Source organism: Ambystoma mexicanum, chromosome 12 (genome assembly GCF_040938575.1).
Source record: "Ambystoma mexicanum isolate Mex_15411 chromosome 12, UKY_AmexF1_1, whole genome shotgun sequence".
Lineage (NCBI taxonomy): Eukaryota > Metazoa > Chordata > Amphibia > Caudata > Ambystomatidae > Ambystoma > Ambystoma mexicanum.
This window is the reverse complement of record NC_090936.1, coordinates 1,228,343,404-1,228,359,004: the sequence shown is the minus strand read 5'-3', so window position 1 is coordinate 1,228,359,004 and position 15,601 is coordinate 1,228,343,404. Positions and strand designations below refer to the sequence as shown.

The 15,601-nt window shown below is 44.1% G+C and overlaps 1 protein-coding gene across 3 annotated transcripts in view; it reads right to left on the bottom strand.

The window, feature by feature from the left end:
- Window positions 1-15,601, bottom strand: part of SLC41A2 (solute carrier family 41 member 2) — a 705,927-nt gene that overhangs the window by 471,105 nt on the left and 219,221 nt on the right. For all 3 annotated transcript variants that reach the window (XM_069629903.1, XM_069629904.1, XM_069629902.1), the window contains exon 3: window positions 15,341-15,448. In XM_069629903.1, the coding sequence (XP_069486004.1) occupies window positions 15,341-15,448 (108 nt within the window). The remainder of the gene's footprint in view (window positions 1-15,340; window positions 15,449-15,601) is intronic.

Sequence of the window (15,601 nt, the reverse complement as noted above, 5' to 3'; positions counted from 1 at the left end):
CGTGCGTTTCCTGTCTGCTTACTTCCTGTAACCCATTTCACTGTGTTCTGTTTTTTGGGGGTTTCCTGTCCAGGAATGCAGAATATGCTCCGACAGGGGAAGGTAGTTTGTTAAAAGATACACATACTGAGTGGAAGGCTCCATGAGTGGCGGGCAACACAAAAACAACAAGGTTACAATCTACACAATTTGTTCAAATTAACAAACGGCTGCATGCTATCTGGCACCAATTTTAGCGGCTCTGCAGGTCTCTACCACATAGAACACTGCTTAGTCTCCTACTACCCGGACTGCTTAGTCTCCTCCTACCCTGTTAGCCAAGGATAGTATAAAAAGTGTTGTTCGAAAAAAGGCAACAAGATGATACCTTAGTTAGGCTAACAAAGTCATTTGCAAGCTTTTGTCATTTTCCAATTACTTCATCAAGCATAGAAGGAGGCACTTGGAATAGCAGAAAAGCTCAAGGATTCACCTCTGGAATGTCTTATCTGTGTGTGTATGCTTCTGATTTGTTTCCCAACGCATTCCAGTCACAATGATTTAACTGACTGGAATGCATGGGGGAGATTCTTAAGTGAAAGGCTCTTTGTGAAGGAAACCGATCAGAAGCAGACAGCCAAATTCGAAAAAGCGAGTAGAACTAAGGATGAAAAAAAGGAAAAGGGAAGGTGGGTACGGTAGAGGAAACGGGGAGTTTGGGGTTGGGGAAATCAACCTTTTAAGAAAAATCAAAAAAATAACACAAAAAACATGCAGGGTGACAGTTTTATCATGGAGTCGTGAAAAAAGGTACTTTACATTTCTGACATACAATGGTCTGAGCAGTCTGATTTTGTAATGATAATTTATCCTGCATGTAATCATTATGGCCAATCCAATCGACCATTGATAATACCTCAAAAGTCATAATTGCTTTACTTTTTATTGCTAACATCCTAACAATTCATCGTTACACTAAACGTCCTACCAGTCATCAGTAGGACCTCCCATGCATGGGATGGCCATTATTGCCTGCCTCAAATATTGCAGCCTGCATGATCGAACTGCATTTTTAATATTTCAAGAGGAGGCAGCATCAGAGTCCAGCAAAATGGGAGCCCAACCTACAAGGCCTGGCTTCTTCAGAAAGGGGGTGCAGCTATTCAAAGAACGTGATTATGGCTGCTACAAAAGACCACTGGAGGAAGGGGCTGAGCTAGCTGGTCTGTTGTTAAGGAGCAGATGTGCTGGATTAAAGAAGCAGTTATGAAGAACCTTAGGACCCAAACCCTCCACAGCTGCCAAACAGAAGCAAGCATGATGGGTAGTCTGCAAAGCATTTCTGCACTTTTTCAAATCACGGGTTGACTGCATCCTGGCTCGTCGACACTAATAAAGGGCTCACCAGCTATAATGCCATATCTGGTAGCAAATGAAGCACCAGAGAGATAGACATCATCAAAAAGCAAGCCAAGAACTGCAAAACGGAAAAGACGAGGAAGCAGGTTACCAGCAGAAACGGATAGATACGCCAGCCATAAGAGAAGACGGGAGACGGTTCACTAAAGAAGTTATGAAAGCGGATTCCCAGCGCCTGGAAAGAGCAGGAGCATAAAGATGATGCAAAGAAAAATAGATGCGGAGCGCCTCGCATAAAGGAATGAGTAGACGATCTAACCCGATCCAGCTAGCAGACAGAAACACTGTAGGAGCTGTTAATAACCACTAAAATCAGGAACCGGATCCACAAGAATATTAGGGGAAGATCATAGTGGTCCCCCCAAATCGTATTTGGTAGTCAGCACCCAGGTCGACATAACAGAGTAACCAACAAAAGCTGACAGAGAAGAAGAGGGGCCATATCAAGACGATAAAATGAAGAAGTGAACAAGAATAAGTTATCCGTTTGATGGTTGGACCTTATGGAAGGATAAATGGGACTTCATTGACAGTCGATCCCTTGGAAATACCTAAAAGAAGACAAACATAATTGAACATTGCAATGAAATGTGGTATATATTTTTTACCCCTGAAGAATTTCCTTGTTAGTTGTATGTAAGTGTGAAAGGAATGAAACATGTCGGGTATGATATGAATGCAGTATGAAAGTAAGCATGGGTGATGTGAACATAGAGTTAAATGTTTTATGGAATGGGATGTACTTCTCTATGAGAGAGGAGAGCAAATAACGGATCCCTATGACATTTTTATTCTTAATAATTGTTAAATAATGAAATACTACAGGCTATTGAATGAGCGTAGTCAAATTGAAAATTATTGAGATAATGTTTGTTGTTTATAAATTGTGTGGTAAATTTCTACAATTGTAGAACAGAAAAGAAAAAAAAGTTTTTTATTAACAATATGTTAAAAAATAATAAATAACTATTTTTGATACAAATTGGTGTGGTATATGATAATATAATAAGTATTAATCATATGTAAAAAGGAAAAATCACAATAGGATTGTGGGGAAGCAAGTGACCCTGTAAACATAGTGTATTGTTAAACAAACATTTTTGGCAGAGGGCTGTTTACAAGTGGTCGTTAAAAATAACACCTCTGGTCTCTCTAAGTTTGTTGCTACTATGCACTGAGAACACGGTACCACAATCTTCCCTCGCATCAAACTGGCCCCCAGACTCTGGTAATAAAGAAAAGGGGTGAAGGCATCTCTTCAAAAAACAGGTCATAGACAAATCTGTAAAATCTCTTTTACCCAGACTGGGTGCGCCTTTCCATCCCTAAACTGTACCCCCCCTGTCGGTACATCTTTATATCCTCTCTTCATACCCTTTAAACTGCACCTTTAAAGTAATATCTTTACAGACCATAAACTCTCCATTGAATACCTCTCCAAGAATGTACAAATCCATCCGTGTCTGATCAGCAGGGAAGCACTGCACAGAAATCCCAGATTATACTGGAGCAGAAGTTAAATTTGTTCTTAACCGAAGCCGGTCAGATGGCTGTAAAGCCACCTTCACGATCCTTACTCCTACATCTTAGAAATACTGACTGCTCACCGCCCATTTGGCAGATGTAGAGGTATAACAGTGATTTGTTTTAACGGCTTTCTTCAGTGTAATAATATCATCCCAGCTATCAGCTACCTTTCCACCATGCCTAAATTACATTTCTATTTTTTTGTTGCCCACCTCAACATGACTAAGTTTCCTACTAAATGTGCAGGTGCTATTGCAATGCCAGCTGTAATCAAGTAGTGGATATTAGGCGATTTCAACCTACACCTACACCTACCTCTTCCTTTCCGACAAGTCAAATCTAGATGCCATTCATCCAATACAGAAAGTATTGGGGTTTATTATGTTACAGGGCCTTCATATAGTGCAGATCAGCATTAGAATTGTCTTTTCAATCCCTATGCGGGTACACATCTGGCAAAGAGTCTAACAACTATTCCCTACTGGATGAAGTGTAATTATTACAAGATGAACCCTTCTAAAACCAACATTATTTAGGTTGGAGCTCAATCATTCAACTCAACATCTGATGTGTGGCCAGAAGAAATATTTGTCAAATGCCCTCAAACAGCGTGAAAGTAAAAAAGTAAAAAACTTTAAAAAAAAGAAAGTTGGTGTAAGCACTGATCGATAACCGTCTGTGGCTGCTCAGGCAGAAGACGTGCTTTCCGCTCTTCTCGTCTCCTGCCTTGGGGAACACTCCAGTCGCATTAACCATGCCTCATCTAGCCTTTCCCCAACAGTGCCTACATGGCCTGTATTATTATCTTCTCTGCACAATTCAGAAACGTCAAAAATGAGCAGTCGGTCTCTTGCTACGTCTATAAAGATGATCATAGTCCTCCTGTCCAGATTTCTCTCCACTGGCTCCCGACTGAGGCAAGAAGCAAGTTAATACCTTTGTTCATTATATTGTATTGCCTTGTTGTTCAATATTATTTATTTAGTTAGTTATAACGTGCCGACAGCCCGCAGGCCTCAGGGCGCAATACAGACACAAACAGACGAACAGATAGCACAGGACAATTTCATAGAAGACTGGACCGAAGAGCAAATTTACTTAAATAACCCGGCTATTAAGGATTTTTTAAAGGTCTGAAAATGCTGGTCTTGCAATGCTCTGTTCCTTCCCAGTTCTAGTACGTTTGGCTACATAAAACCCAATACATGCACTCAATGAACCTGTGTACTGCCCTGGAGCTCCCGCACTATCCAACTGGTGTAACTTGTACATTGTCACAAAGGCATAAAGTAGCCACACACCACTAAGAACCTCTTGAGGTTAATTTGAGCTCTTCTTTAACCAGACAAATTACCAAGTGGGTGGAACATAGGACTATAAACACAAGTCTGTCGGCCTCATCACGAGTTGGGCGGTAGCCCTTCAATGCGGCAGTAACAGTATGACCGTTGCATTTAAGGGCTGGCCCTATCGCATGTCTAGCTGCATTACCCCAAGCTCTTAGCTGGGGGTATGTACACCAAAACAAATTCCCATTTTCGATGCAATTAATGCCAGCGGTATTAGCACACGGTAATTGTGCTGAAAATTCCCCATTGTGTCCAGTGGACTCAATGGGTACTTACAGTTAGCGCCCAACCCGTGATCCGGCAGTAATACCGCCGGACCGGTGTGTGCCAACGCTACAGGCTCAGGGGCAACGTGCTCGCCTTGGAAGCAAGACGACATGAAGCAACATAGATTTGATCCCCGGGTCCGCGCTTAGAAACCTCTGGGTATTAAGCATGTTATAAATGGCCTATCATATCATATCAATAAAGTTAGGAAGTATTACAGCCCAGATACTGCCCAACTTGTAATGAGGCCAGTGCCCCCCCCCCCCCCCTAGTTCGACAGCGCATTGATACTCTATGGCAGTTTGGGTTCTATAAATCAACAATGGAATGGAATTCCCCTTAAACGCCCCCCCCCAAACAATTCCTTCATTCCGGTACCCTGTGGGTAGAGAAGGAGATTTAGATTCAAACACTTCCAAGAGGAGGATTTCAGAATAGGGGTAACCAAAACAGATATAGAATATGTTCTCTTGGGTTCAAATCAAACATCTCGGGGTTACATCATCCATATTCCTGTGTTCCCTCCAGGATACTTTACAAAGTACAATCCATCACAGTCCTGGGATGACCAAAATGTTCCCCACTGTTTTTGGATTGAGTTTCATGTGGACAGCTCTACTCCCTCTACTCTTTTTGGCTTTCACACAACCTCATCTTCTCTAAAGGCCACTTCAGTGTCTGCTTATCAAGCCTAGGTAGCTGCCTAGGGCGAAGTGTAACATCTCCAGGTCCACTTGGAGACTGGCCGGAGAATGCTTTGGTAGGTATAATCTCCCTGCCTCTCTGATGTCCCAACATCGACCCTTGCTTCTCTGCCTCCTTGACGATTCACCAAAAGCTCATACCCAAGAGCTCTCCCACTACGCCTTCTTTTCTAGGACTACCTTCTACTACTTCTGTCCCTCCTCAACAATCCCACACACACGTTCGTGCTACTGCCCTTCCACTCCTCTCACACTTTTAGCTCATCTACCTCCTCCTCTCCTACTTCTTCCTTACTCTCCAGTTTCCTTGTTCCGCTCTTACATGTTTGCTTTTTTCCTTGCCCACGTTTCTTACCATCTCCTTTTTAGAACCTTAAAGCCTCCATGTGCTGCCTCTTTGTTAGGGAGAATTCTCTGTTTAGGCTGAATTTCCTAACCTAGTGAGTCCCCCAGCAGCTTTGCTGGATTTTTGGGGTTTATTTTTTTCTCCTGCCAAGAGTGAGACTCTTTCACCCTCACTCTAGGGCATGATTTGAGTGTGTTTCTTTGAAGCTAGATGTGTTTAATGGGCTATGGGGTCTTTTACTCCATAGGTCTTCATGTGTTTTTGTGATGTGTGTTACACAGCACCCTCAGTGCAGTAACACAGGGGTGTCATAGTGACCCCCCCAGTATAGACTCCATACCCTGGGACTGACTACTGTCTCCCAGGGCATGTAAAGTCACCATTGACTTTACTAGTCCTAAATTCTGAACAGAACCAGTACAAACCATCATATTGTGGACGTACTGGCTGGGGCAATTCAATTGCCCCGGGGTCTGTTAGTCGAGGGGGCACGTCTCCGTCCCCCCTGATCGAGTTTTGGCTGGTGGCAGTGGATACTACTTTTTATATTCAACCGCGAATATTTTCCTATGGGATTTTCCATTGTTTTAGGCTACTATCTTTATTTAATTATTTACGTTAGCCTCGAACATACCGCTGGTTTATTTAATTAATATTAATTCTCCGGTTGGTGTTTTTTTGCCAAAACTTGATTCTAAAATGGCGTTTGTGTTCTTTTCTGTGACTCCAACCCAAGTCAAGCCCTTTGCTCCACTTTTTGGCGGGCTTTTCCACAGAAGCCCTCCAAAGTGGTGCCACTCCGTCTGGGGTACTTAGGAGGGGTGGAGGGAAATTTAGGCACCCTGGACTGAGTTGCCTAGGCAACTCAAGTCTCACTCCATCCTGATTGGCCCAAGTGGTGAGCCGGCCGGCTCACCACTTAGCATGTTTGAGTGACAGCTAGGCTGAGTGAATGGGGGTTTGCTGCATAAAAGCAGGGCTTTGGGGACTGGAACTTCAGAAGTCGCCACAGGACCTAAGAATCCGACGAGGGAGAAGCTGAGCCGACCTGCCACGACACCACTACCGGTGGAGCCCTGCTGGACTGCCTCACCACTTTTCCCAACGACAGAGGAGATCTCCCGCCGGAGAGTCTTCTTCCTTTGACTGGTGGGGATAACCAGTTTCACAGTCTTTTCGCTTTCCCGACATACCTCGTGGCCGCCTTGCCCGTGCCAAGCTCCCCGGCAACCGGGATACCACGTTTTACCACGACCGCGAAACAAAGGTGCCACCTTTAACCGGAAAACTCTGAGGCTGGTTTCTGCCCTGGTAGTGCAACGACCTTCATCTTTCCTCCAAGTCGAGATCTTCTCTTCCCCTGGACGACGACGCAACTTGCACCCACTACCAGGAACAACTGCCACCGCTGGAGGACCCTTCCCACTTAAGGTACCGTGTCCCGCCTGGCTTCCCTTGCTACCGACTGTACGGGGTAGATTTAGCTCCCGGCTTTCAAACCTGGGTTAGCCTGGGACACCCTGGCTAAACTTTCCTAAAGCCTCTCTAAACTCTTTTTGAACCCTCTGCAAGACTTTCTAAGCCTAGTGTAACTGTGTGATCTTGGGCGCATTTGTGCTCTGCTCTCTCTAAGAGTGGGCCCAGCCTTTGGACTTTGGCTCACCAGTGACTTTTGCTCTTCTGCCTTGCTTATAGTGTTCCTGAATCTTAGAGTGGTGTACCTTGTCATATTCTGTCTTTTTCCCTCCCTTTCTCACAAACTTATTGGAGTGCAATCTAGTTAAGCGCTCACCTCTGTATGAAAATAAGTGGTGTTTTACTGTGACTTATCTGATAAGGGAAAAGGGGTGTATATATTACAATAGTAACTGTGTTTAGAATATTTTACAATAGGAGTGCTGGAGTGTTTCAAGCTGTGTGTTTTTAAATAAATAATTATATACTTTGATACCAAAGCTCTGGTCAGTGTTTGCTTGTATTATTGTATCTGAGTGCCTATTGTGTATACTTTGATTACTGCCCAACTCTTCTTGAGGGAAGTCTGACTGCTCAGCCACAGCTACCAGGTAAATCTGTGTGGTACAGACTGCTACCAAGTGGGTTTACTGCCAAACACCTGTAGTCCCAAATCTTTTGCAGTGGTCCCTAAGGGAACTGCACAGGTTTCTGCCTAACACTATTCTCCCAAGGTCCAACGATGTCAATATTCCCTTTACTCTCTTCCAGCTCTAGAACCTCTTCTACAGTCTTCCTGCTGGATTTCGCTCAAACTTCTTCCTTTCCTATGAGCCTCCACCTGCCTTTCACCATTTAAAAAATCCTCATTCCACTGTTCTTCCTTCTGATGTTCAGCTGCCCAATCTGCCCCCATAGGTTCCTGGCTCCAGCTCCCTCCTTATCTTACACACCAACCCCCCTCTTTGTTGTACTTCACCTCCAAACTTCTCCTGATTTTACTTCCTTTACTCCAGCATCATTCTTTCCTGCTTCCCTCCTTCTACAATCACGTGCCTCTAGGGCCAGCGTCCTGCCCTTTCAACTACTATCTGGTTTTTCAACACACCACTTTCTTGTTTCTGCTGCCCTGATTTTTACAAAGCTTTGCTTCCTCCCTTAGGCCTGTGTTTATCGTTAACATATTCACCGGTGCATCAGAATTGCCTGGTGTTCTTGACTGGTGAATTGCTAATGTTTGGTGTGCTACAGGTCTGTTCCTAGTGGGATTACATGCTTTAAAGGGCATGTCCATCATGTTGCTTCCGACACTCGCAGCGACTATGCGAGCTGGCCTACCATCCTCAAGCAGTGAATCCCAGATTGCCGCTTCTGCTTTATGCTGCCAGCCTCTGCTCTGTAGGACGTCTGCTTTGGTAATACAGTAGTCAGTAGGGGGAAAAGCTTGTAGACTGCTTCTATGTCGTTTACGAGTTAAAGCTCAGACAATCACTTATAGGGACAGTGGGTCAAAAGCACGTTGGCAAGTCCCTTGTGGGGTAGTGCAAAGAATCCTACAGATCCATCGCTGAAACCCAGGCCAAAGTCTCATCCCAGGTGGCCATGGGAAGGCAGACGCTTCCTGGTCCCAACCCTGTGGGTGGTGTGCTGCAGGAGGATCACCTGGGTGGAAACAGGGCTCAGGTTAGTGAGGAGAATCCGTGGGATGAGACGCAGTATTATTCCTCTGAAAGGGAGATTCTTACCACTGTGCCAGAAGAGGTTTTGGCTTATTGTCATTATAATGTCTCTCAACCTTCTATTAAATCTAAGGTTGTTAACCCTAAGGTTCTAAAATCAAAGTACACTATACCAAAAGAAAGACACTTTCGGGTATTTAAAAATAAATGCCCTCCTCATTTCCAAGAGTGCACTACAAAGGATTGCGGAAATGTCTTCTAAAAACCGTCTTCCTCTGTAAAAGTTCAAACCCATAGCCCCTCTGTTAAAAATGTTAAGGGAATTAAATCTACCCTCGTAAGTAATAAATACGCGGAGAAACCTAACTTTGTTAGAAAACAACCACATGTTGTCCCCGAATCGTAGATGGACTGAGATGAGGAAGAGGGCTGAAGAGTCATGTAGATATAGTGGTCAAGCAATTAAGCCTAATAGCCATGGCTGGAGTCAAGCAATTGAAACTAATGGCTCACACCTGAAGCTAATTCTCAAACCTGTGAGGCATAAAAGGCCCCAGCAGGAAAGCAGAGGAGGAAGGAGCAGGACTTGGAACGCTGGCAATAGCAGTAGCAGAGCAGTAACATGAGGCTGGTAATTCACGAGGAAGTGGGAGCACAGAAAGGACGTCAGAACATGAAGACATCAGAGTTCACCTGCAAGTTCTGAGAGAATACGGTGTTCCCAAAACCTGCATTGCAGAGGCTGCGCAGAAGAACAAATGCTGAAAGTGAATTTTTCCCCATGTGAGCCAAGTTGCTGTGATTGCAGAGCCAAGAGTGTGCAGGAGCCCAAGGCCAGAAGCAGAAGGCAAGCCAAGGATTGCAGGAGTGGAAAAGACTCCCAATTAAGGTGGCCGCAGTTGTCAGCGCGCCCCTGCCGGATGCTGGCAGCCGGCGCTGTGTGTTTACGGGCAGCAAAAATGTGACCGCAGGACGCGTCTGGCAGTTGCCATGGGTCCTTCGCAATCGTTGCGCTCTCGAGGACGTTGGTTGCTGGAAGGTGTCGCGCCCCCCCGTCCTGTCCACAATCGGTTGCCATGGAGACAACCCTCCGCGACCGACGCTGTGAAACACATCACAAAAGTGCCAGCCTGAAACGCTTAATAGTGAGCACTCCACATTAATCGAGCGCTTTTTGATTGAAGTTCTTCACTGGTTTCCTACTCCCGTCCCGCTGAAATCCCTTGTTCTAGGCTCCACGCAGGTTTTCAACTCCGGCCCGGCTGCTATTGCTCTGGTAATTCCATTCTGTCTTTTTTGTTGGTATTACCTCAATTACTGATTACTTGGCCTTTCAAACCTATTTTTGAATTACTGATTGCTACTGGATTTTTCCTGATGCTTGTTGTTAACCTGACTTTTTACTTGTTGCCTGTTTTCTTGGACTTGTTACGGATGACCCTTTGATCCCTCAGAGTGCTTTGAACTTTGGACGCCTTGCAGTTGTCATTGCCTCTTTGCTTTCCCTTATTGAGCCCTCGTTCCGTTCGGGTGACAGGTTCTCAACTAACCAAATTAACTACTCCCCCCACCCCTTGTCCCTACCTCCCTAAAACCTTTTGGAAGTTTGCCTACAACCTTAAACTGGACGTTCTATCTACCTGCTCTTCCCTTTAATCACTATTCACTGCAGCTCAGGTTAGTCTGGCATTCATTACCCTTTCATACATAGGTATACTTGTTGGAGTTCTGTACTAATACTCACCTTCATGTTCTTTCAGGCTGGGGAATACCGGGTGGTATTTTTGCTCTTCTAGGTGAACCACCATCCTGTCCGTATCCGATTGGCTTGGACAGGGTGGTATTTCACAGGGAAGGTCGCTCTCCTTTGAGGAGGCCCGGACTGGGCTATAAAAATATGATTTGGACCCGACTAATCACGCCTACAGTGAACTCTCAAGTATACCGGCTTATGTGAGTACTTAACAGAAGAAGAGACACCATGCTGGTGTGGGTCCCAAGTCAGCCCGAAGTAGTAACAATAATTGAGGAAGTTCGGCAAACAGAGCAACCCGCAGCAGCAGTGTCCCTGAAGCCGGTGCGTGAAGCACAGTGTTCAGATTCACTCAACAAGCCTTGCTGGTAACCAGCCCCAAAGAGGCTTCTGTATAGTAAAATGATAGTAGAAGTGGTTTGTTATTCTTAAACAGACTTAACAATGGAAATGTAGCCTTCACGCTCATTCTGAAAGATGCAGTGTTTGTGTGAGAAGTAAAACCTATTGCATCCATTGTTGAAATCTTTCACATTACCAGAGTGGTTGCGTGTCCTCAATTGTGCAGCAGGATGGCTTACTGTATCCCTTTCGAATACATGACATGAACGTCTTACAGGGGTTAAAAGTGAAAACTGCATCAAAGGAAGGTCGCGTGTGACCAATTGTGTTTCCCGAGGGAAGTCAGAAATGGACTCATTGATACTACACAGGAATACAATTATATCCAATATTTTAGTTTAAAAATGTACCTTAAAGAGTGACCACGCGTGCCTAATCATTTTTTCACTTTGAAGATTGAATCTTGTATGATCTAGGAAGTTACTATACTGAAGAGAACAAGCATTAACCAAGACAAAAGGTGAAGCCCTTTTATAGTGAAACACGACTTGTTAAAACCCATCCACCTGTGAAGTTGTTAACAGTCTAGTGGTTTCATATAGAAGTGTGGCATCGTTACCTGAAGCTGGAAGAGTGGCACTATGGCTTCTGGGTAATTACTTGGGCAAAAAAGGTGTGGGAAAGCTGGGTGCGTGTAAAGAATGAAAAGAAGTTAACCTGTAATGCTAACATACTGCTGAAACGGAAAGGACGTAAGTCTTGAAGGCAGAGGCAGGTTTCCTTGTACAGTGAGACTGACTGAAGAAGCAAAGAGGCTGCCCCATTTTAGAAAGTCTTAAAAGGGAAGAGGGCCTACCTGAAAAGGTCGAAGTACTCTGCTGGATAATTAAGAAGTCTAAGGCAGTGGTAGAAGTACTTGAACTGTGGTGGTATAGAACATTGTCAGTGGATGTCACATTAGAGTGGTTTGAAGTAGTAGCTTACTGTGGGACGAAGGGCACTGTTCACATAGTAATAGAAGAGTGGTTGCTAAAGGGAAGCAGCAACCCAAAGAGACGCATCCTGACAAATAAACCAAAGGTTCTGCAGAAGTTCTAACCCATTGTAATGTGGTAGTTGGAGAAGTCATTTAATTATTCCTTTTGAACTGTGGCAGATAATCTTGAACAGAAGATAACCAAGATTACCACTGGTGCCATTTTCTTCGCTGGAATTGGAAGGGGGGGGGGGTTTCAGCCAAAGCAGAGAAATGTTACCAGTGGATTTTTTTGTTTGATGAACTTCTGTTTTGACTTGGAACTGATAAGAACTGGTTTAAGACTTTTCTTTTTTGTTGAACATTTTGAAGCCGACTTTAAAACCTGGGGAGAAGGATCTTACCCAGGAATAGTGAAGGTCATCCAAATATTGTTCAATATCATTTATTATCTTATGTTGCTTTAAACATTTCTTTGAATGTCTATTGTTTAAAGTGAGGGCCAGTCTACCCAGGAAAAGATATTGTCCCTTAGCCTTTAGACCAGGTAGAGAATTCCTTGATAGAGTAGGGCAAGCAAAGCTACATTTGAAAATCTTTATTTTAATAAAATATCTTACTTTGAGAAAACTACAAGCAGTTGTCTGCCCCGCATTACTGACCCCTCACAGTAGCTACAGGATACTTCCCACGTAGTCCATGGGCCTAGCACCACACAGCATGTAGTAGCATCTGGCCTCCTTGAATGCCCCACCTAGGTTCGAGCAGGGGACTCACCATTAAGACCCAATATTACTACTTAAGCTGTAAGAGATGCAATAACTTTGAATAGGAACAATATTCTATAAACAAATATATTGATAGTTATATCTATTTTTATTTGCTAAGAGAATGTCATATCATAATGTGTGGGGTCAATTTGCGGACTATGGGCCTCATTACACGGTAGGCGGTAAGGGTTTACCGTTATTTTACCGGTACTGGTAAACCTTTACCGCCTTACTACGAGGTCCCTTTGCGGGTTGGGGAATTTAACGCCTGCTTTTTGCAGGCGTTAAAAACCAACCCGCAAAGGGACCAGGGAGCTAATTACGGTACTGCAATTTGCGGTGCCGTAATTAGCACCTTCCCCATTCCCATTATGCCCTAGGGGGCAAAAATGGGAATGGGGAAGGGCAATGGGGGAAGGGGGAATTACCGCCCCACCAACCTTGGAATAGGGCAGTAATTACCCTTTCCACCAAGGCGGTGCCGGTATTTTACCGGCATAGACCAAGGTGCTCATAGCACCTTGGTCCACCGCCATCCGTGTAATGAGGCCCTATGTGCAGTCATGAGGTCTTGGCCCAGGAGAAACACCTCACTACATGAAAGAGGAGGAAAGGGGCTGAAGAGCTTATATACGAGAACACATTATTCCATACTATGCAAGTCTGAAATTTGGAAATGTCGGCCAGTTTTTATATATTTATTAGGGGCAAGGTGTGTTACTTTACCATAGGCACTTTAAGAAAAGCGTGTCTTATGCATTGCATTTAAGATCAGTAGGTCAATTTGATTTAAACAGATTCAATTCAAACTGGTATCATGCCAATGTATTTAAACAAGGTATAGTATACTGTACTTACGATTGTAAGAATAGGTTTGATTTTAGGATGTTTGGTTTTTAGTTATATGTTCATGTATTTATTGATTACTATTAGGTGGATCTTACTGCTTTTAAATCTTGTGCTTTTATGCCAATTCCAAAATAAACAGAAAGAAACATGTACGCAATATTCAAATACAGAAAAAACCTGTGGGTTGGTCAACAAGTGGCGATGCACAGTCCTCAATCGCTACTGATGAGACATTTGCTGAGCAAGGAGGACAGCGCAAAAATAAGACAAATTGCAGACGTCATTGCACCTTGCAGGCTGAACTGTCAGCACCTTAAACACCATCTTCTCACTCATTAGACAGGGGTGCAATTTCTAAATCTTATAATGACAGGGTGCGCACATCAACAAGTTGCAACTATACGCAAAGTAAATACCAGGTGAATGGCGACGGTAAACTGAGCACACAGAATCTGAATACTGTGCTTTCAATATACTTAAAGGGCAAAAAAATAGATATAAAACGTTCCCCATTGAAATGAAATTCCAAGAGGAATTAATGATTGAAGGATGGGCGAGTGAGTACAAATCACTCTACAGTGATTGTGATGGGTTTGGATGCCGACATGGCCTGAAGCTATGGCAGAATAACCACGGTGGGTTCCTTCCCTGCAAGGAGCGTCTGGCCACAGCTGGCCTGAGAGTTGAACGTCTTGCCTTATGCATGAACCTGGTCTTTACTAGCCAAAACCACATCAAGTTACCACTTCAGAATTAAAACACAGTGGCATAAATAAGCACCATTGTATGAAAAGCAGAATTAAGAGGCAAGCTGAGAATTTGCAATGAGAGCCGCTGGTGCGTATTCTAAACATCAGCAGTACTCTAGTAACAGAAGGGAATAAATGGTATAGGGGACCCCCCTACTAGTTAGCCATGGAGGCATCCTCCAAGGAGCCACATCTCTTGCCAACCTACGATGTACATAGTGACCTGAAAGAGGTGGGCTGCAAGTGCTGGACACCTATTGTGCAACAGGACTGCCAGACTTCTGCTAGTAGGTCTTTATTACACCTCCCTAAAATTCTGCAGAGTACGTTTGCTACATGTTAATGTTAATGTTAAAAGATATTTGTACTGCGTACTATCACCACCGGAGTGGTCCCCTGGCGCTCATGTAAAAGACACATTGCATGACCTTCAATGTGACAATCTGGGAAGAGTGCAGCATGTCCGAAAATAAATGACATAATATCATACAGCTTGCAGCCTTGAAGAACACTTTTTGTTCAATACAGAAACCGCGGTTCTGATGCATGGTATGGCGTGTATGTGCCTCATGGAGGAGGATACCCATGAACACTGCCACAGCGTCTATATCGCCCAGAGGGATTCACTCCAGAGTTCGTGGCTGTGGAAATCTCTTCACACATACAGAGATCCCCCATAGAAAGTCGATTTGCGAGGAACAAGGCTTGCGTGCAGAGAACCCTCCTATTCTCGCCAATGGCACCCATTCACCGCGCTGCAAGCATCATGCCACAAAGCAAGGCATTTCAGGGCTTAGAATGGCCTCACAAATAGCTCTTCCAAGTGGATTTAGCAGATATGGTGGGGGCGCAGAAGATGTAGAGACCTCCTGCAATGTTCAGCCTATTCCACAGGCATTTGCAGTGCATGGATCACTCACTTGTCGTCTGCATGGTTGCTGTGCTGCAGAAACACGGAATGCAGCTGGGACCCACCAGGGAGAATTTGTACATGTAGGGGGAAAGGGGGGCGGGAGCTTTTTCATTTTTTCTCCTGTCATCCCCGACCCCCAAAATACAAGATTGAGGACCAACATGTATGTGCTTATTTATTGTTACATATATCAAGTTATGGCAATAATTTAAGTGGAGATCTAACTTTAAAAACAGCACTATAACAAAACGTGGCAAGCTTACTGCAGTCGAAAGTCTGGATGCCAAAGTCATCTCCAAGTTACCCTTCAGACCAAGAAGTGCAGGAACCAAGATAAAGACTTCTGTAATATTTCTGAAGACGTCCCAATGCTGTTGAAAGAAGGGAATAAAGAAATTAAAATATAGTCAAACATAACATGAAACATAATATAAAAGAGGGCTTTGTGCTGAAATATAGAATGATTGTACACGTTTCTCTACCTTCTCTCTCCTCTTTAAGGCTGAACCTATCTTATACCATTG